The following is a 22,604-nucleotide window of genomic DNA, read 5'->3' as shown; positions in this document are numbered from 1 at the left end:
CAGAAAATCCCAAAGCAGGAACGTTGGTTTTGGCACCCAACGTGGTTCATATACAATCTTATTTAATACTATTACTACACTATACAGCAAGACTAAAGGCCGTAGGCTTCTACAAACAAGCACCACAACACTCTGTCCTCGACCTTCCTCATCCACCTACTACCGGCTACCTGTCTAACGTTTTAGGTCCAACCGGAGGGCGTCTCCATTGGTGGTCTCCATTTGAGATCTCGTTTTGCTCTACTGGTTTTTATAATTTAACCGTTTAATATTCCACAGCAAACACCCCAACCGTCGGGGCACATTCTAGAAGGATCTTCGAACACATCTCTCATAAAACATCTGTTAGCGCATAAAGTAAGCCCAGCACCCCAAGTCATGCAAGTAAGTCGCTTATTAACAATACTAATGTTGTCTTGTTTACAGGCTGTGTGGAGTTTATATTATTTTATGAGACTAGTTTATCTAAAACGCTCTAAAACAGTTTTAAGTTGTAATGAGGTGCTTTGTAAACTTGAAAATTTAATTTTATACAAGCCTTGTAATGTAAACTCCAAAATGCCTTCCCTGTATGATTTATTTAAGTTTAATATCCATTTTCATAGTTTTATTTCAGCAAAAACAACATAGACGATTTCAGTTCTTGCCAAACTAGTTACTGAATAGAATGAATTCAGATGAGAAAAAGTACGGTAAAAATAATTTTGTTCGAAGAAACCCCACTAAACCAGCATGGATTTTGATATGCGAGTTAATCATCGCATGATACTGACGAAACTTCAATCCTATGCTGTGACAATGCTGCAGAAATATATTGACTGATACATAATTATTGTATGCAAGTTTATAGCGTAGATTTAAAACTAACATAATTCTATAACAAGATTAGCATGGCGATAAGTGGCTTGATATTATAATGAGCTTCTTTACGCATGAATTCTACCTAAAGTAAGCCTATAGTTAGTCCACGAATTTGAAAATAGGACGTAGTGGTCTTCGCTTAGTTGACACCAAACGATCCTCTCCCAAGCACCTTTGATAATATTGAACTAGACAAGACAAACTTAAAATAATAATGATAGATGTATTTTCATAAACAACTTATCACACAACGGTATAACAGGTCAGCAAATGACGCATATCTAACTGGCCGATCCTTTCACCACGACATAACTACCCTAGACTAGCTCTACTGTTTCTCACCGACATCAAAACGAGCGTATATAGCGCATGATTTAAAAGAATATACAATGTATATCATGGACAACTAATGCGACTGCTCTGACTACAGGTGGCGCAGAGACAACAGAACCAGCAGAGGGCAGCACCGTCGGCCGCCAACACCGTCATAGTACAACAGGGACAGGCAGTAAGTACAATAATACACATAGGTACATTTTTATTATTTATTTGGTTCCAATAGGAGAACTCAATATCACTTTTGAGACAGAAAATAAGACAAATTATTCCCGACCCCCGATTGGATGTCCAAATAAGAATAATTAACATAAATTGTGAAGGCCTTATTTTGTGTCTACGGATATCTATTCTATACGGAAATTTATTCAACCATCACAATTCAATTATTATGTAACCATAAGTGTAACCATAACCTGACTTAGGCCTTACCCTAGAATCTCCACAACAATCTTTCCTCATCCAGCCACTACCACCAGTGTACCTCACTAACCTGTGTCTCTATATCTCAGGGCATGGACGTGGACCCTGAAGCTCTCATCAAGTGCACCACCATCATCCCTGGAGGCGTCACCAGCACGGTGAATCCTGAAGAACAAATAGGTGAGTAATTGATGTACAGGTTGATTAACGCAACTTGACTATATTGAAGGCGTATTTTAGGGAAGGCGCAAGTGGATTGCGTTGTGAATACCATTGGTGATATGAGACATTTGACCTTACATACATATAACACACTACTGTTAAACATGGTTTAAACTGTTGTGGTTAATATAGCGAATGGTTGTTTCACAGCTCCAAAAGAGGAGCCGGTACAAATACAAATCGACGAGCAAGCTCAACTGACTATCGTAAGTACCTATCTAACTCACTATCGAAAACAAATTACATCAACTTCTGTCCTCTATCGAGCTAACGACTAAAAACCTTCCAGAAGTCTGCGCAAAACAAAATGTTAGCCGACCTCCTAGAGAAGAAATCCAACCCGCCGGTCCAAGTGGTCCAAATGGGGGCCTCCCAAATAAACGCCCCCACCATACAGATCACAGAGACAGGACAAATAGTACAAGTCAAACAGGAGAACAATCCCGTCATACAGTACAACGCCGAGTCCGGTCAAATTGTGACCCAAACCGGACCTTACTTGCAAATAAAGAACGAGCAAGGCCAAGTCATTCAGCTCAAAAACGATCAAGGCCAAATTATACAACTGAAAAGCGACCAGTTGAGTGGCGTGCAAATTAAAAATGAGCACGGCCAAATAGTCCAACTTAAGACGGATGGAATGCACGGAGTCGTTCAAAGTGTTACCAAGAATGAGCCAGAACAAACTACTGAAGCCACAGACCATAGTTTCACGGGTCCCCCAGCTAAAAGACAAAAGGTTGAGACGAAGAGAGAGGTTCGTACGGTAATGTCTCTTTCTTACTTTTCTGTAGAGTGTCGTTTCGTCGTTGTGTGTCTAAATGTCGCTTTGACAGGTTAGTAGCTTTTGATGTTATCCGCAGTGCGAATGATTATGATCATTTTGTGTAGCGTTATGTTTTTTTATTTTTACTTCACTTTCAAATAGTTCCTGAAAACCTACGGCAGTCTACAGACAGCATAGTATTTTTTAAATAGTTTAAAAGTTTAAAGTAACGTTAAAGTTGAGAGGAGATAATTTGTAACATCCTCTTTGTAATGAAACTTTATACAGATGATAAAGTTTCCAAGTAGCTCAAAAGGTATAATGGTATTTCAGAGCAATTCACCACAAGAAAGCGTTTCTAAAACGGCAGCTAACTTGTACGCGGCACTGGCTGCCTCCGCTTTAGAGGACGAGGAGGACTTGGTAAGCTTTCAATCAAAAGTTTTCGTATCAAAAAAGCTTGTAAGTAACATAAAAATGTATGAAAAAGCACAGTGATAAGTTGCGCAGACGCAAATAGAACATTATGTGCTGTCAAAAGTAAATGCTTTCGAGGATTGGTTTCAAATGCCTTCTATAATATTAACAAAACAGCAAATTTTCAGCTAATATTATAGTTTAAGGAATTAGGGAGGGTTATTGGATACGAGGAATGTTTAACTACTATGCTTTTTAAGTTATTTTATGCCTCGCTTGGTCCATGTAAGCATGCTTATTACTTTGAGCCATCTTATAGAATATTTCTTCTTTACTATCGTGCATTATGTCACAGCACATCACTATCAATTCATTATACACCAGCATGCTTTCTTTGATGTCTGCAATATTTGTATAGATTTCGTGTCAAAATTAAGCTATTTTAAAAACATAATTATAATTAGCTCAGACGGGCTGGCGCGGGGCGCAATGACGTTATAAAAGTGTTGCATCACCCTCACTCACATCGCACAGCCTCAAGCGCGACAGAGAACATTGCTCACGTCTTAATTGCGCCCCGTGCTAGCCCTTCATTTAGCATGATTGTGAGACAGTAGTTAATATACAAGTGTATATTTTGTTTTAGGTGCAACAGCCAAGTCTGCAGGTTCAACAGCCGACGTTACAAGTGCAACAACCCACGTTACAGGTGCAACAACCTACGGTTATGCAGCAAGTAAGCTATTTATATTTTAATAGACTTCGCAAAAGGAGGAGATTTTCAATTCTTCTTTACTTTATTTTAATGTATGTCCACTGATATTTTTATTACACAAAAAATAATGTATCTGAAGCAAAATGGCGACCGCATAGCGAATAGCATTAGCAGCCAATAATGCCATCGCTAGATAATACAAATCTTTTCAACACTTCGGAGGGTCATCCATTGTAATGGTTAGCCTCTAAGACTTTCGATCGTTCTTCTTATTGTGTCGATGACCTATTACAAGAGCTAGAATTTATTACCATGATGAACGGTGAAGGAAAACATGGTGAGGAAACCTGCATATCTAGATTTAGCACATCTAGATATGTGAACCCACCAACCCGCAATGGACCAGCGTGGTGGGAAATGGTCCAAGCTTAGGAAGGCAGTTTAGACCTTGAGAATATGCACAACGGTTCCACTCGAGAGAGCCAGGTGCAGGTACTTACACCCCCACAGAGAATAGTATAGAATAGAATGCCATGATGAATGGAACCATGATGGTCATCCATTGTAATGGTTGGCCAGATAAGTTAGTTTCTAAATGTCAGTGACTACGGGCTGATGATGACGTATAAATCTGTATGTTTCTGTTGTGTCAGGTGCAACAGGTGCAACAACAGAGTATTCAAGTGCAACAGCCGATGCTGCAAGTTCAGCCGATGGATGTGCAGAACATACTGGCCTCTCAGTCCGGACAACTCATACTGCAAGGTAATTATATGGTTAGCTTTTAGACGAAACATGAATACATATAGCTGTTATACAGAGTCTTGCAACAGTGCCATAGTAAGCCTAAAGGGAGTGGCTGAGCTACTGAAACTGTTTTTTTTAGTCGTTCTTCTTATCGTGTCGGTGACCCACACAAGAGCTAGAATTTGTTACCATAATGAATGGCACCATCCTATTGTGGTTGTTGGTTCAACACTATTAATCTTACAACGAATTGTAGTTCCTGCTAGGCTAAAAGGCCCTTCTTTCATTGGAAGGAGGCCCGTGCCCTAGCAGTGGGGATGTGATGGGTCGTGATGATGAATGTTCTAATGTAAACATGTTTTTTTAAAGATAAATCAATGCAACAACAACAGCCGCAGTTTGTGCAGCAGCCGATGCAGATTATTGCCACACCGAGCTCCTCTCAAGGTGCGTTTATTATCTCTACTATACTCTTTTTTATAATATCTGTTGGATTTCAAGTGAATGAAGAATATAACCAGTATTCTCTTTTCCGCGCGAGCTTCGTATTACGTAGAAAAAAAGTCGGTATCTTATAGAAGTCCGCCCCTTTTTCGTTTTTGACAGTTTCCCATCCCAGTAAGAGTACCCACTCTTCGTCTGGGCTCTTGATCGCCATTTTAAGTTGTACTCAACAATTTGTATCGTTGGCGCTTTTAGTCTATGGATCTTAAAGTGTTTGTGCTGGGGCGATAAACATAACTCTTTTGCTAACTGTACATTATGTGTCATAAATAACAAACGAATTTGGTTCCAGGTGGCATGACATACCTCACACAGAATATCCCCGGTAATATGATGCAAAAGACCATCATCATAGTTCAAGGGGCGACGGGAGGTGGCCCCATCACCCTCACGGTACGTATTGTGTTTATTATGCTTTTATTTAAAAAATAAAAATATTTTTTACTTATGATAAATTTCTTCTCTGATATGTATGCACTAGGGTTTTTGATTGGTATGTCTGAATAATTTAGGTTCTAAATCTACTTAGGAAGTTTATGAAGTTATAAGCCTGTTATATTGATTTTTGTGGATCTAATTTATTTAATTTTGTGAAATTATTATAGGCTTGTAGCTTTGAGTATTCTAGTTAAAATTTGCACTGTTGAGGAATCATCAAATTATTTTATTTACCCCTTTCCAACTTTGAAGTCAAAAATTACTTTATCTGTTTCTTTTTCACAGTTTTTTAATGCATTTAGATATTTTTTATAGTAAAAATACTTACGATTATAAATATCTGTTGTTTGACTCGCCCCAATCAGGGTGCCACAGACAAGTAGCCACGCAATCGCGACTTTTATGTCTTGCAAGCGATGTATACCTATTTACCTACGACCTATGTACTACATAAGTATGCCAAACCCCAGGTGAACAACCCAGGAGGCCTGGACGAGGCCACACTAAACAGTGTGATCGCCCAAGCTACAGAAGCGATCACCCAACAACAGATCATACAGGTTATACTTTGTTCTATACGGTCGTCCGTAGTTGGCCTACTAACGCTCTCTGGTGATGTCATCGGTTTACGTATCCTTCTGGTGGTTAGATATGTTTTATAATTAATTAATCACTTAATGAAGAAATGTAAGAGGCAATTTTGACAGCAGGATACATTTACATTAGATTGAAAGAGACGGAATCTAAGATCTGTAAAATGTGATCAGACTTTTATTGCCTCTACTTTTGTAACACAAAGTTTTTGACGTTTTAGTTATCGGTTGGTGCGCCAACTGTAAACTTTGATAGATTTATAGGTACGTTTTGTGGACATGTTCGAGTGGAAAGCGTGTCATATAACTTTACTAATCAAGTTACTTTGATGAAAGCTTTCTTTAATCGATTCTGTAGATCCGACTATGTATGTATATTGATAATGATATGATATTGCAGGTTGACTGGTAGAAAATGCTTCTAGCATTAAGTCCACCTCATTGTACATATTTACTTCTGTATATTGTGTAATAAAAGTATAAATAAATAAATAAAATTATATGTTCAAATAAACATGCCAGAAGGATACGTTTCTCATAATCATAATCACAATTAATATCATCACATCACATTTATGTTGCGTTGGTTTCATTAACGTAGTGACTAATTCGGGGTCCATTGCTTGGTTCATAACTATTCATCATTAATATTTCACACTTTCCTTTTCATTTATCTTCACTTCATTTCAGCTCATCGCTCATTAAACATTGGGTTCATTTTTGCACATCTTATTATTTTATTTAATCAAAACAGGTACTCAGGGCTAGTTGTAAGATAAATAAATAATATAGTTTAGTTCTAAAATTTTAAACAAAATTATTTTAACTGTCTATCCTTTTGTTCAGTCATCATCATCAGCCAATAATCATCCACTGCTGGACATAGGCCTCTCCCAAGGAGCGCCGCAACACTCGGTCCTCGGCCTTCCTCATCCAACCACTACCCACCACCCGCCTAAGGTCAGTCCAGCGGGCAGGAGGGCGTCCCACGCTGCGTTTGCCTGTTCGTGGTCTCCACTCGAGAACTCGTCTACCCCAACGGTTATCGGTTCTTCGGCAGATATGACCAGCCCACTGCCACTTCAGCTTGCATATTTTGACAGCTATGTCGGTAACCTTAGTCCTCTGACGGATAACCTCATTTCTGATACGATCCATCAGAGAAACCCCAAGCATAGCTCTCTCCATAGCACGCTGAGCGACTTTAAATCGGTGGACCAGTCCTACCGTCAGTGTCCACGTCTCTGCACCATACGTCATCACTGGCAGGACGCACTGGTTGAAGACTTTTGTCTTCAGGCTCTGAGGAATGGCCGAGGAGAATATGTGACGAAGTTTCCCGAATGCAGCCCAACCCAGTTGGATGCGCCTTGCAGCCTCCTTGTCGAAGTTGCTTCTGCCTAGCCGAATAGTCTGCCCGAGGTAGACATATTCTTGCACAACTTCGAGTGTTGCCTCACCAACGGCGACCGGCTCCGGTTTGATGTGTTCAGTCAGATTTACAATAATCTTGTTTGAAATAATTCTAGTGTACCTATAAACTGATAGATTTCTATGAAACATGTATTATTCGTAAACTTTAAAAGTAATTAATGCTTTATAGATAGTTTTAAATAGTATAATTTAGTTGATAACATAGTTACTGTATTTATGATATATAAAATTGTACAATGTAAGTTGGAGGTGAACTAGGACCAAGGAAATATTTAAGAATTTAACTCTAAGTAGGTTTAAAGGTAAGTGTGTACTATCCTTTCACCTGTTTTAGGAATACTACAATAGCATTACTTCTAGGTAATGTTGTTCTTGATGCTTGCAAAGACAACGCAGCGTGATGTGAAAAACGAACCAAATTTAACTTGACAGCCGAAATTCTTTATGTGTCAATCAACTCTGATTGGATGGATGATTCTCACAGTTTAGTATTTACATCAAAATAATTTCCTCACAATATTTTCCTAAGCATTCTATAACCGACATAGTTTCCCAAACCAAATGCCCGTCACAAAACCATCCCAAGCAAAAGTGTGACGTGAAATTTGTCAAACAGAATTCTGGAGTTCTGCAATCCGGCCAGAGAGTGATCGTGAGCCAGGCGGGTCTCGCCCCCGGCACTCAGTCCATCCATATGATCAAAGCCATACAGGTTACTTGCACACTAATATATGTGGACTGTCGTACTGTGGGTGAAATATTCGTATGCATAAACGAACAATCTGACACACAAAATCCCAAAGTTATTTGTCCAAAATCTTATATCGCACATATTGCACTTTTTAATGAATTGTAACAGAGGGTTCAAGCCACGACCTTACCGTATAGAACAATACCAAGCAACACTCAGCTTCTATGCACTTAAAGGACCTTATCACATAAACTTAAGACAGTATTTAACAGATGTTTAGCGCTGTCAAACACCTACAAAATCTGTAAAATTTAGTTTTAAACGCTTGTTAAACAGTGTTTAAAGTTTTTTTCTGGTAGTACAGAAAGTATCTTCTCAGCATTGCTCAAGTTACTGGTGGTTCCTGGCGTGCAAAATCTTGTTCTGTTATGCATATGAATGTTTTATCTGTGCCCCTGCTAATCATGAATTTTATCATTGCTGGTGTAAAATAGCTTTGTCCTCTGTCACTTTATATTGATGTATAATGGGACAAGGCTTATGTTTTACTACTGGTGTGATAATTTTCGTTTTAGTAGTGGGAAGGAAGTATTAAGTAGATGGTCATTGTTGTTAGACGCTAGATGGCGGCACTAAAGCTACTATCAGTGCTGCCATCTGTGTTATCGAATTTTCAGTTTATAGTTTGGTGTATGCGGTTACTTTGTTTTGTTATAATATGATCAATGTAATTTATTATAAGTAATTATAGTTTTTTTGTTGTTCAATGTATTTAATTTGCTTTAAAAAATCGTTTGAATTGTATGGCTGCGGGCGTTAAGATTATTTAGTTTACGTAATAATTATTGGTCTATATTTTAGTTTTAATATAATTTTATCGTGCTGTGTGGTCCTGTAATTTTATACATTGAGATGCAAACTGATCTATTGATACATTTTTGCACTAGAGTTATTTATGTGGCTGTAAAATATAGTTGTCTCCAAATTGTCTCTTTATGTGCAAAGGTAAATAGTAATTGCACTTATGGCGCTAGTATTGCAAAACTGTATGAATTTTACATCCCTCGGTGAACTTACAGTATAACACGGTGGTTATATGTTATTGTAAATACACGATCCCTCATCAAAATGCATGTTTACCTTCAAATGTTTATGCAGCTTTGGTGGCAGTATTTTTCTCTTGTGTTTTTTTTTTCATAACTTTTATGTAAGGTGGTAGAATTTTGTCTTATGTCTTTATAGTTATATCCCATTCCACGGGGAAAGACATCTGACAGCACCCGTACCCGCACCGTAATAAACATTAGAATAAGGGTAGTTTTTGTTTGTATCAGATGTCTTTCCCCGTGGAATGGGATATAGTATAGGTACTTGTTGTGAATAGTTTATTTAGTTTCCTCTACTAAATGTGGCAACATTTTAGCTTAGTTTTTTTATTGCTGTCACGGGCATTCCATACATAGCAATTTCACATACAGGCTCACACGAACTCAATGAGGCCTAAATCCAAAATTAAAACTTGACTTATTGTTATGTATGAAATGTTCTACACTTATAAACCAACCACTTCCTTGTGCTAACGAACCTTCCCTCTCTAGACGGCCCCGCAGTTGACCCCGAGCCAGCAGCCAATCATAACAGCGCCACCGCAACCACACAAGGCGCAAATAGTGAACCAGAACCAACAGATAGTCGTCACGCAGAAACAACCGCCCGCCCTCATATCCACCTCCGCTAGCGGCAACCAACAAATAATCCAAGGAAATCAACAGTTGATTCAAGGAAATCAACAGTTGATCCAAGGAAATCAACAGTTGATTCAAGGAAATCAACAGTTGATTCAAGGCAATCAGATAATGCAGGCAAATCAACAGCAGATTATTCGCGGTAGCCAACAGTTGTTGCAAGGTAGTCAGCAGATCATAGCTGTGTCTAATAACCAGCAGATTATAATGAATGCGCCTATTAAAGCGGAGGTGCATAGGTTGATTCAGTCGCAAAGGAGTCATCTGGTGCCGACTGATGCGAAAGCGGCAAAGCCTATGAATACTACTGAGACTGCTACGGTAAGTTGTGTTAAGAAATTTGGTTATGTGTTTTACAGTGTACATAGTAGTGTAATTAATTATTTAAAAATAATTAACATAAGTGTAAAACTTGCTCAGTCAATCAGCTATAAAATAAAGCAATTCTAAAGTATGTTATGGCTAGTAGTAGTTTTTTCACCCAAAAGTGTTTCACTGAAGGTCCCGGTAATAAGCTGATGAATTGATGATGAAGAATAGGCCAGTGAAATGAAACATTTGAATAAAATAACCAGAAATCTCAGGCATATAGGAAAAAAAGCTCGAATAAATATAACAAAATTATTACGACTTATAAAAATATTTCTCCAAAACAGGTGGTGAAGACCTCAACGGGTCCCCAACTGATACGCCAGGTGATCACCCGTCAGCCCGTCATGATGGGAGGACAGAAGATTGGAGAGAGAGAGCTAGTGACTACTGAACCCATCTCGACTGTGGCTAGCAAACCGGTGTGTAGTTATTTGTATCTTGCGGTTTAGAGAATTGGATAGATTTTTTATGGTACTTAATGTAGTTTGTTGAGCTATAATTAAGGTGTTAGGAAGATTGTGGCTTGTGTCTTAATCACTCACTGAGCCGTGGTGGTGAAACGGATAATATCTCGTCTTCTCTTTCTCTTTCTAGAGCCGTCAGTTCAAATCTTCTGCTATATTTTACCCTACATACGAACTATCACAATTTATTCTGAGAAAAACTTGCAGTTTTTTTAGTACACCGGTTACATCCTTGCACACTTTTTGTGACTTCTGCACTTTAAGTCCAAACCCCACTATAACGATACAAAATTACATTAAGTTTCCATTTCCCATCAGACGCCGCCACAAATAGCGCCGGCTGTGCCCAAGCCGTCGTCGACGCCGCCGCCTCCCGCCGCGCCGCAAGACGACACGCCCTGGATATGCCACTGGAAGGGGTGTGCCAAGTAAGTACACCTACCGTACTAGAGTCGACTAACGACACATTATAGCAATCGACAATCCTTAGGACCTCTACCGTTGAGCGGATACAATTCATGTTAGATTGGTGAATCCTGACTTCGATTCTCGGTCTGGCCAGCATTTGCCATAAATACGGTGGAATTTAATGAGCCAAGTTACCGTCGGCAAGTGAATGTAACCGACAAACTGAATAAAGTTCACTGATGAAATCTCACCCAGTATTTGTTACAGCTATTGCCCGCAAGCTTCGCTTCATCTTTAAATATTTATTTTCTTACCTTGTAAACCTACTATACACTACAAATAACCCCCATATCCTCTTCACACACCTGATTTCCCCTGGTCTCGTTACCTCTACACTCGTGTTTCCCCCACTTTTAACACCCTACCCTCTATTCCAGAACATTCGACAGCGCAGCCTCGGTATTCAGCCACGCGGCGCGCGCGCACTGTCCGCGGGGCGCGGGGGCGGAGGCGCCGTGCTTGTGGCTCGACTGTGACAAGGTCCCAAGGAAGACCTTCGCACTGGTCAACCATTTGAATGACCGCCATTGTACTGTCAATGTGAGTACTTAGAACCAGATCGGAATTTGTCTATTGCTAGAAAGAGCAACACAATATGATCGGAGGGGTCCCACGCTATGCTTGCCTGTTTGTGGCCTCAACTGGAAATCTAGTACTTAACTCACTACCTAAAGGCGATGGCAGAAACGCTCCCTAGATTTCAGCGAAACAATCATCGACTGCCTCTATTAATCTGTCTGACCAATCCTGTTACTTCATTGACCAACCCTGGTCTATCTACTAGCTACTACTAGTCCTAGCTACTAGTCTAGCGGGGTAGGCACTGCCCGCGGAGCGCGGGGGCGGGGGCGCCGTGCTTGTGGCTCGACTGTGACAAGGTGCCAAGGAAGACCTTCGCCTTGGTCAACCATTTGAATGACCGCCATTGTACTGTTAATGTGAGTATTTAGAACCAGATTGTAATTGAATGATTGCAGAAGCAGCTCGTAATTGTCTATTGATAGAAAGAGCGGCAAAGCGGCTAAAGGGTATCCTACGCTACGCTTGCCTTTTCGTCGTCACACACAGAGGCGCTCTCTATTTTCCAATGAAACAGTTTGCTACTTTCTTGTAATGTAGGTATTAGGTCTATTAACGGAAGAAAAATATTGTTTTTTTACGAAGCAATCAGCAATTGACGATAATCTGTCCGAACAATCCTGTTACTTCAGTGACAAACCCTGGTCTATCTACTAGCTACTACTAGTCCTAGCTACTAGTCTAGCGGGGTGAGCACTGCCCGCGGGGCGCGGGGGCGGAGGCGCCGTGCTTGTGGCTCGACTGTGACAAGGTGCCAAGGAAGACCTTCGCACTGGTCAACCATTTGAATGACCGCCATTGCACTGTTAATGTGAGTATTTAGATCCAGATCGGTTTTTTTTATTGCTAGAAAGAGGGATACAATACGGCCGGAGGGTTTCACACGTTATTATTGGCGGTTTGTGGTCTCCACTGGAGAACTAGTATCTCACTATCTGGACTCCAGATGCCAGAGACTCTGGAGGCGATGGCAGAAGCGCTCTCTAGATTACAACGAAACAATCATCGACTGTCGTATCTGTGTGACCAATCCTGTTACTTCAGTGACATACCCTGGTCTAGCTACTATAGCTATTACTAGTCTAGCGGGGTAGGCATTGCCCGCGGGGCGCGGGGGCGGGGGCGCCGTTCTTGTGGGTCGACTGCGACAAGGTCCCAAGAAAGACCTTCGCACTGGTGAATCATTTGAATGACCGCCATTGTACTGTCAATGTGAGTATTAATGAGGAACCAGGATCTGGATTCTCAACCACTCGCCTTTCGAGTCTAGTGTTAGAATTAATTGCAAATTGGTTACTATTTATAAGGCGTTACGTCGCGCCACTGATAGTAGACTTTAAAGACTAGTGGTCGATAATTGCTCCACTGGTCGTAATTAAAATCTATTGCTGAAAATCGGGCACTACCAAGAAGCGATATAACATGGCTGGAGGACATAGCTAGCTTGTTCATGATCTCCACTCGAGATCTACTCGTCAGAGGCGGGGTTGGAGGCGCTCCCTCTTATTCAACGAAGGAATTAGGGACTTCCTCTAATCTGTCTGGCCAATCCTGTCAACGGTGACAAATCCTTTTTTTTTTTTTCGGGGGTAGTTGTGAAAGCAAACACATTATATCTTAAATCTTTAATTTAATTAATATAAACAATAATAACTTTAAATAAAATATTTTAATATTTTATGAAAGTTTAAACAGTTATAGGTACCTGCTAGCAACTATTATCTCTGCTGTAACATCTACAAGACCTGCACAAAATGGAGAACTTAATTGAGTCCATAACTGAGCTAAAAGAGCACTTCACTGTGAAAATGGCAGACTTCCAGAGCCAAATAACTAAGGCCCCCGCCTCCACGACCACGGATGGACTTGCCTCAGAGTTCACTGTCTTCAGATCTTTCATAATGATGGCACTGGGGACCCTTCAGAGGCAGGTCGAGATGGTGGTCCAACACATGGACCGGATGGAGACCTACAGCCGGCGGAAGATGCTGCTCCTTCATGGCGTACCGGATAGCAAGAGTGAGGACACTGCTACAGCTACAGTGAAGGCCGTCACAGAGCACCTACAGGAGTCCGAGTCATTCTGTGCCGACGACATCGCGCGCTGTCACAGGATGGGGCGCCTTGGGGACAAGCCTCGCCCAATCCTCATCAAATTTAAAGATCTGGCAGTGAGGAACAGGATCTGGTTTGCCAAGTCGAAGTTCAAGGGCAGCGGGAGGACACTGGCAGAGTTTCTGACAAAGCCACGCCACGACACATTCATGGCAGCGAGGCAGCGGCTCGGCGTCTCACGGTGCTGGACCAGGGGCGGCTGCATCGTCGTGCTGGGCCGCGACGGGAAGCAGCACACCATCGTGTCGATGGCGGAGCTCGATGCGATCTGCCCGGCCGCGGCGGACACGCCGGCGGCCCCTGCTCCTGCGCCTAGCGAAGGTTGCAGTCACTGATGCAGCTTCAACGTCCAAGGCGAGGGTTAAAAGGGTAACCAGGAAGTAATCATCATACTCTTGATCTTGCGCATTCAATCCGGCCCTTGATACGTAATGATTCGCACTGTAACCCTCTGTTTTTAGTTTTGTTTCAATTATCAATTTGCAAAATGTTCTCTTGTTGTGATGTGACGTGTTTGTGCCACTTGTCAATGTCAATTTGTCAATGTGACAGTTCTGAAAGTGACAGCTGAATTTTTTCGTGCGTATTATATTCGTGACATTTTATTGTGAGCCCAGTCATTGTTTGCAGGCACAGAGACCTACCATACAGCTTTATGGACATTGTTAATTTCCGAACGTAACCAATGTTTGTTCTTTTTTTCTTTTTTTTTTCTATTGTGCGTTTTGTTATTGCAGTATTGTTAGATGTTAATGTTATTTTTGTTAATTTAAATTGAAAAGTTGCTAGTAGTAACTGGAATTAGATAATTTTAATTTAATTGTAAAGTAACTCTTATTTATTTTTATTTATAATATATATTTGGTTATTGTAATATTTTATACATATACTTAGTTACTATATATTATTACATTAGGTTATTATTTATTTAATATTTATTATTCTTCTTATATCATTATACGTTTGGTAGATGCAAGATCCCAGTGCATGCAGTGATGATGAGTTTGGTTCCATCGTATCTTCTGATGAATTGAATAGTACAGATAGCAGTTTTTATAGCATACCGGATATTCCGGATGTTCTTGATTCCGTTTTATCTGATGTTAAGACCAATTTTAATGTTGTCCATATAAATGCCCAAAGTATTCCGGCACATTTTACTGATATGTTGGCATCATTTGAAAATAAAAATTTACACGCAATATTGGTATCCGAGTCATGGCTCAAGCCATGTCTCCCGTCTACTTCGTACGCATTGCCTGGTTATAGTCTGATACGCAATGACCGCACCGGTAGTGGTGGCGGTGGCGTAGCTATTTATCTCCGATCGCACATTCCCTACTCAGTTCTTAGTATGTCTTCCCAACCTCCACCAGGTGATGCGGGCGAACATCTTCTTATTGAAGTTACGCTATTACACACTAAGATTCTACTTGGTGTGTATTACAGTCCCTCGCTGCGTGTGAATTTCTTTAGTTCCTTTGAAAACCTTCTTGTCAACTTCATTCCTAATTACAGTCACGTTATTGTTATGGGTGATTTTAACACATGCCTCCTCAAAAATGACAGCAGGTCGTCTTCCTTTAAATCATTAGTTAGGTCCTGTAATATGGAAATCCTTCCTCTTAATGCAACACATCATTTCCCTGACTGCGTTCCGTCCCTTCTGGACCTAATTCTTGTTTCTTCGAGCCAACATGTTGCTAAACACGGGCAGTGTGCGGCGACAGGTTTCTCCTATCATGATCTCATATATTTATCTTACAAAATCCGCCCCCCTAAGGCTAAGCCAAGAACTCTTCTGCTGCGTAGTTTTGGTGGAATGAACGTAGAAGACTTGCGGCGTGATGCAGGAAATACGGATTGGGCTCCTGTTCTTAATGCAACTTGTGTTGATGAACAGGTCACCTTGTTCAATTCCCTGCTCACCAAGCTGTATGACGTGCATGCGCCGTTGCGACTGATTAAGGTGAAACATCTTCCGGCGCCTTGGCTCACTGAGGAGATAAAATCTTTGATCCGTGTCAAGAATGCTGCCAAATCCAAGTACAAAGGTCGTTCTACTGAAGCTAATAAGGAGAAATACATTACTTTACGAAATCGCTGCAACAAGGTGTGTAGGGATGCTCAACGCCGCCATATCCATCAATCAGTTGAAAATGGAGATCCAGCTAAAGTTTGGAAGTTCTTACGGTCATTGGGAGTCGGCAAGTCACGTAATGATTCCATACCTAAAGATTTAGACATTGATTCATTGAACTCTCACTTCTCTTCGTCATCAGCCATGGACAGTGCTGTAAAAACTAGTACACTTAGTCGCCTCTCGGCTTTGCCTACTCCTGACTTTCTGTGATGTTAAAAAGATCATTCTTTCTATCGTTTCCAATGCGATTGGCACAGACAGTATAAGTCGAAACATGATAATACCTATTTTAGATATCATCCTTCCTATCATCACTCATATATTAAATTCCTCCGTATCTACTGGCATATTCCCATCGTCCTGGAAAGAAGCTGAAGTGGTTCCCCTCCCGAAAAAATCCAACCCCTCCTCATTTTCTGAATACCGTCCCATATCCATTCTACCGTTCCTATCCAAAGTCCTTGAACGCCTTATCCATTACCAACTTTCCAATTTCCTTACCCATAATAACCTGATGAATCCTTTCCAGTCTGGCTTCCGTCCTGGCCATAGCACTGTTACTGCGCTTATAAAAATCACCGACGATATCCGCCAGAGTATGGATAAAGGGCAAATCACTATCCTTTCTTTGTTAGACTTCAGTAATGCCTTTAATACTGTTGATTTCGACATCTTACTTGGAATACTTCGATCGCTTAACATATCTCCAACGGTAATTGGCTGGTTTCGCAGTTATCTGCATGGGCGCCGGCAGCGTATACGCATTGAGGAGTCACATTCTCAGTGGTGTGATATCTCGGCCGGTGTTCCACAAGGCGGCGTGTTATCTCCTCTACTCTTCGCAGTTTTTATAAACTCCATTTCTGAAAATATTTCTGCTTCCTATCACCTTTACGCAGACGATCTCCAAATCTATAAGCATGCTTCTCCTTCAGAGCTTCCTGAGGCTGTTGGATCAATCAACATAGATCTGAATGCAATATCAACCTGGAGTAAAAACCATGGGCTCAAAGTGAACCCTAACAAAACCCAAGTTATTCTCATAGGCAGTTCACGATTGATCTCCAACAATAATTTACAGCATATTCCACCTGTATTATTCGATGGTGTCCATATTCCATATAGTGATACAGTCAAAAACCTTGGCATTTTTATGGATAAGTTTTTTACTTGGGGCCCTCAGATGGAGGCCGTTAGCCGGAAGATTTTTGCGTCAGCAGGTTCACTTAAAAGGTTGCGTAACTTTCTACCTACTTCCACCAAGATCGCGTTAGCACAATCACTTCTCCTCCCCGTTCTTGACTACGCCGATGCCAGCTATCCTGATCTCACCGAGGAACAACTAAACAAACTTGAGAGACTTCAAAACTTCTGCATCCGGTTCATATTTGGCGTAAGGAAATATGACCACATCTCCGAATACCGTACTAAACTCAAGTGGCTCCCAATTCGACTTCGCCGGAATACCCACATTCTTTCACTTCTTTACTCTGTACTGTTCAATCCATGTACCCCAGCATACCTGAAGGAGCGTTTTGGGATGCGTTGCTCTACCCACAGCTGTACCCTTCGATCATCTAAGAATCTCAGGCTGAATATTCCAGAACACAAAACCAAATTTTACAGTGAATCTTTTACTGTCCAGGCTGTATTGTTGTGGAATGATTTACCCACCAATATCAGACTTGCGCCATCCCTTGCATCTTTTAAAACTTTGCTGAACAAGCACTATCTCAATAAATTATCCTTACCAGCGTAATATATTTATATATATAATCGTATGTATTTATTTAAGTATATAAGTATGATGTATGTAGTTTATTTATATTACCTATTACTAGGTATAGATTAGGTATATACATTTGTAATTTTCTCCTTGTTATAGTTCTGTTTGTAATTTTTTGCACTTTCCCCTTTTCTTGTATAGTTTCTCTCCTCCGAGGTAGTCTGGAAGAAATTACTCTTAGTAATAAGGCCGCCATTTGTACCGTCTATATTGTACATTTCCTTGTGTAATTTATGTTTGTGTGTGCAATAAAGAATTATCTATCTATCTATCTATCTATCCTGCCGTGTCGGCGTTCTAAAATTGTAAAAACTGTAATGAAAAGATTATCTAATTGTGTAACATTGCTCAACAGGCCCTGAAAGCAGTCTACAACTCGCGTCGCCACATCGCAGCCGCAGAAAACAGCGGGGCGGCGGCGTCTCCTGGCTACCCGCCCGACGCGGCGCTGCAGGCGCTCAACAAGCACGCCGCGCCCGCGCGCCGCCCGCGGGACCGCGCGGTCAGTGCACTAGTAGCTTTAATTACTCTTTCTGACGTCAACAAAGACATATGGCCCGCGCTTCTATTGAGGGGCCGAGCGGTCAGCAGATGAGATGACGCCATTATGGCTCCACCATTTTACAGCCCTAGACAAAATTGAAGAGGAAAGCGAAACATGGCATCGGATTAGAGCCATTTGAAATATATTTAGCTAGCTATCTATGTTTGTATTTAATGAGGAATGGACTGAATTGCGTATTCAGTCAAATTCGGCTCTACACGAAAGCGAAGATGAGGAGAAAGATGGCGTCGGATTAGAGCCAAATTTGAAATCTATTCAGCTAGCTATCTATGTTTGTATTTAATGAGGAATGGACTGAATTGCGTGTTCAGTCAAATTCGGCTCTATACGAAAGCGAAGATGAGGAAAAAGATGGCGTCGAATTAGAGCCAAATTTGAAATCTATTCAGCTAGGTATTCAGTGAAGGACGAAGCTACTTCCATGCCTCGGTGGCTGTAGTCCTGTGCCTCCTCTCGTCGCCACGTCGCGGCGGCAGCTGACGGCGGGCGGCGGCGTCGCTCGGCTCCCGCCCGACGCGGCGCTGCAGGCGCTCAACAAGCACGCCGCGCCCGCGCGCCGCCCGCGGGACCGCGCGGTCAGTGTAGCTTTATCACCAGCATGATAACCAGTGCACGAGAAGCCTATGTCCACTGCTGGGCGTAGGATTCTAAGGCGCCATAATACTTTTTCGGTATCTCTTTTTCAGCCACTACCAGCTACTCTTCCACAGACTCCACAGAAAGACCACACGCGGCGTTTCTTATATTCTTATATCTTATATCTGCGTATTTTATACACTCACATCCATAAAGACATAGGTATCGTCCACGCGCCATAAAGTTATTAAGATGTTGATGGATATAGACAGAGCCCAAGGAGACAACGCTACGTCTACTATTCTACCACATTTATTTGTCAACACTGCACGGGTCCGTTATCGACGTAGATGAAGGGCACTATATCGTGACACGCCATAAATATGGCGATGTGGTTGGTGGAACGCGTATTTAACGAGTTTATCGACGTCAATAACAAACCCGTACCGCGGAGCCTATTAATATCAAAGATGGTCATCAAAGAGCGCAACAACACTCTGCCTTCGGTTTTCTTCATATACTCGTATACGCTACCTGTCTAAAGTAGTCGGTCCAGAGGTCCACACTATGTGGAAATAATGATTTAAACCAAAATGATATGGGACTGCTATTTTTAACAAAATAACATTCTATAAAAACATGATCCATGGAGAATAACTATTGGAGGCCGACTTTTTTCCAAATCTTTATATGTTAATCAAGTTAATCAATTTATGTTTTCTTTAACAGGATGAAAATGAAGGCCCGGTTACGAAGAGCATTCGGCTGACGGCCGCGCTCATTCTGCGCAATCTCGTCATCTACTCCAACACCGCTAGACGGTAAGCTGTTATTACATAAACAGAAAATACATAATTATCATATATACTGAACAGTATCAAGTATAGAGAAAATCTGAGAGGACCTCAGGGGCAGTGGCGGCTGCACCTCAAGTGCGCCCGTGCAACGCACTACCATTTAAAAACCTTCTAAATATGTACCTTCCTTCTTCCTATACCATACTAGGTACTAGGTACGTGTAAAAAAAAACTTCACAAAAAATACCAATATAACAACCGTAATACCTACCCTAAACAGAAATTACATAAATCTGATTATCGTTACGAGTTAAATTAAATCGAGCTGGCCTATTTTGATTTCTACTGCGAAAGAATTAGATCTTATTTTTGCTTGAACAAAAACGGCCTCGTGCGCTCGGATTGTCGCACGGAGCGAGCTCCTACATGTAGTATGAAACAGGATGGAAATCGCCCGGCGCGTGAGACGGAAGATGCTCAGTACAAACTAGTATGCAGTTCTAGGATAAATTCGTGCGCCGCACGCGGCCGGAAATTGCCGAAATAATGTTGCACTGCACTTGTCATGTCATTGTCAGTTTCACCTTTCGCGCGCAAATCAATGACAAAAGAATAAAGAGAGGACCTGGCATAAAAATAGGTATTTAAAAATATATCGTCGTCTCTTTTTAACTTATTAGTGTTATCGTACGTAAAAAAGGACAACAGTAGTTTTGTCTTTGCCTAAAATTACAACATTGCGACCGGTCGCCATGTTGATTGACATCCAAACACAAGGTACTTCAGCTGTCAAACAATTTGTTTGTTTACATTTTTCAAGAAAACCGCCGCCATTTTAATTGACACCAAAGTTTAGGTAAGCGCATTTTTTTCGTTGATATGGCATGTCCTCTCTTTATTCCTTTGTCATTGGCGCGAATACGTAATTAATATGCTAATTACTTATTAACTAAGAAAGTACTAAAGATTTCGTGAGTGTGTAACATGTGTGTGTGTGAGTGAAAATGAGTGCAAAATACAAAATTGACTTCATAAAAAGCAATAGGACATTGCAAAATAGACTGGACATTAAATCTGCTGGGCCGCCTCGGCCTTTAGTGCAAAACAAAAAATGAAACTTATAAGTACCTACCTGAATTTTCAAAAGTGAAATGTTCAATAAAAAGAAATGGTTATGTGGATGTGAGAGACTAAATGCTTTATTTTGCTTTCCGTGTGTTGTTTTCGTTTCGGCGAAGAAGCTATTTCGCGTCTATAAATAAGGTAAAATATACTTATATATTTTTTACTTCTAATTGTAATAGTTAATCTATTTTTGTCCATAAAATTACTAAACCCATAAAGTGCACTACCGGGTATCTGAGGCACCAGCCGCCACTGCTCAGGGGTCCCGCTAAAAATACAATAATACAGAAATCAAGCGCTTGTAGCGCTTACCACCTAGATAAGAGATTTTAACCTATAAGCCAAAAAAACGGCGAGCAAAAATGGTTTCGTTTCGATAAGTATTCGGTAACCGCTGATCTAGAGAGTATCTTTACCGTGCCTCATCGTAAATAAAATGTCTGTTAAATTTTCTTCTAAACCTCATCGCATCTCATCTTCCAGCATGCTTCGCAGCTACGAGCCCCAGCTAGCGAACATCGCGCTCAGCACAGTGGAAGCATCACGGACCATCGCGCAAGTACTGTACGACATGAACAACATCTGAGAATCGCCCGACCGCTGCCGAGCGCAGTGGTAGACTGTCAAGTGCGGAATAGCCCAGCGAAGTGAAATGAAAAAAGTATTTATTTAACCAACTTAACAATCTGACACCTTAAGTGCCAATTTCTCCATAGTCGGTTATCTAACCGACAGGGATTGGTAAATCAATTATACATCATATCCATATAAAATTCAGAAATGACAGATGTGTCAAAAGTTAACCACTAATACCTGGTTATGCTCTAACCGACTATGGAGAAATTGGCACTAAGTGATATGCATCTGAAGAAGTGAAGAAGATTGCCCTAAATGTATACGTTAAGAATACAGTTCAGTTTCAGTTTCAATATATTTATTAATCATAAAAACACAATTAATAAATGACTCATAAAACCAGTTTACTGGTGGTTTGTCTGGATTCGTACTTCACTCTGTTGTCTCGTGATGTTAAAACCTTTTTTTTGCCTAATTAATTTGGTTATACACTGATCGGTATTCTATTTGATGATCGTAAATAATAATTCAACCCTTGTAACAGTAAACCTGTTACAAGGGCTGAATTATTATCTGGAGGTATCAAAGTCTACAAAAATCTAATTATAGGATGTGTAATTTATGATATTGATCGTGTTTTGTCTTCAGATTATTTTTTTCTATATCTTTATTTGCTATGCATTTTACTGGCATTTGACTGTGAATAACGTTTCTGAATAATTATGTAATTTAGTCCGCATAAACTTCACGAAGGTAGTTCAATGCGCACAGCTGCTTTCAGTAAATTACCTACCTTAGCTCACTGATAAATTCCACCCTGAATATTTATTTAATTTAACCCTTCATTGTGGCAAAACTACTTACCCATTATAAAACGAATATTTTGATTACTAGGTATAGGTACGTGGTAGGGTAAGGTCAGAATGATATCAAACTTTGGAAAAATAAGTGCTATTATAGAAGTCGTACTCTGATGGTGTATGAATGTATGTAAGATATGATCTACATTGTAAGTGCAAAATAAACTTAGTGTTGTTGTGTATTCAACATAAATATTGTGTTTTAGTTTTTAAGTTTACGTGCTAAGTATTAATATAAATAAAACAACTCATTGATAACTTTCTTGTTTTATTTCCTTACAACTAT

At 40.6% G+C, this 22,604-nt stretch overlaps 1 protein-coding gene across 1 annotated transcript in view; it reads left to right on the top strand.

Annotated features, from left to right (window-relative positions):
* Positions 1-21,650, top strand: part of LOC105383495 (AT-rich interactive domain-containing protein 2) — a 41,670-nt gene extending 20,020 nt beyond the window's left edge. Inside the window, exons 17-36 of the mRNA XM_048625560.1 lie at positions 280-384; positions 1,292-1,369; positions 1,710-1,800; positions 1,993-2,048; positions 2,132-2,599; positions 2,942-3,031; positions 3,672-3,761; positions 4,394-4,505; positions 4,857-4,934; positions 5,284-5,384; positions 5,900-5,989; positions 8,073-8,168; positions 9,746-10,213; positions 10,549-10,683; positions 11,047-11,156; positions 11,574-11,736; positions 18,175-18,321; positions 18,798-18,959; positions 19,690-19,781; positions 21,366-21,650. Of these exons, the coding sequence (XP_048481517.1) occupies positions 280-384; positions 1,292-1,369; positions 1,710-1,800; positions 1,993-2,048; positions 2,132-2,599; positions 2,942-3,031; positions 3,672-3,761; positions 4,394-4,505; positions 4,857-4,934; positions 5,284-5,384; positions 5,900-5,989; positions 8,073-8,168; positions 9,746-10,213; positions 10,549-10,683; positions 11,047-11,156; positions 11,574-11,736; positions 18,175-18,321; positions 18,798-18,959; positions 19,690-19,781; positions 21,366-21,468 (2,835 nt within the window). The 3' untranslated portion in view covers positions 21,469-21,650. The remainder of the gene's footprint in view (positions 1-279; positions 385-1,291; positions 1,370-1,709; positions 1,801-1,992; positions 2,049-2,131; positions 2,600-2,941; positions 3,032-3,671; positions 3,762-4,393; positions 4,506-4,856; positions 4,935-5,283; positions 5,385-5,899; positions 5,990-8,072; positions 8,169-9,745; positions 10,214-10,548; positions 10,684-11,046; positions 11,157-11,573; positions 11,737-18,174; positions 18,322-18,797; positions 18,960-19,689; positions 19,782-21,365) is intronic.
* Positions 21,651-22,604: the final 954 nt, after the last annotated feature.

This window comes from Plutella xylostella, chromosome 14 (assembly GCF_932276165.1).
Source record: "Plutella xylostella chromosome 14, ilPluXylo3.1, whole genome shotgun sequence".
NCBI lineage: Eukaryota > Metazoa > Arthropoda > Insecta > Lepidoptera > Plutellidae > Plutella > Plutella xylostella.
Note: the sequence above shows the minus strand (reverse complement) of the source record. Positions and strands in the feature narration are given on the sequence as shown.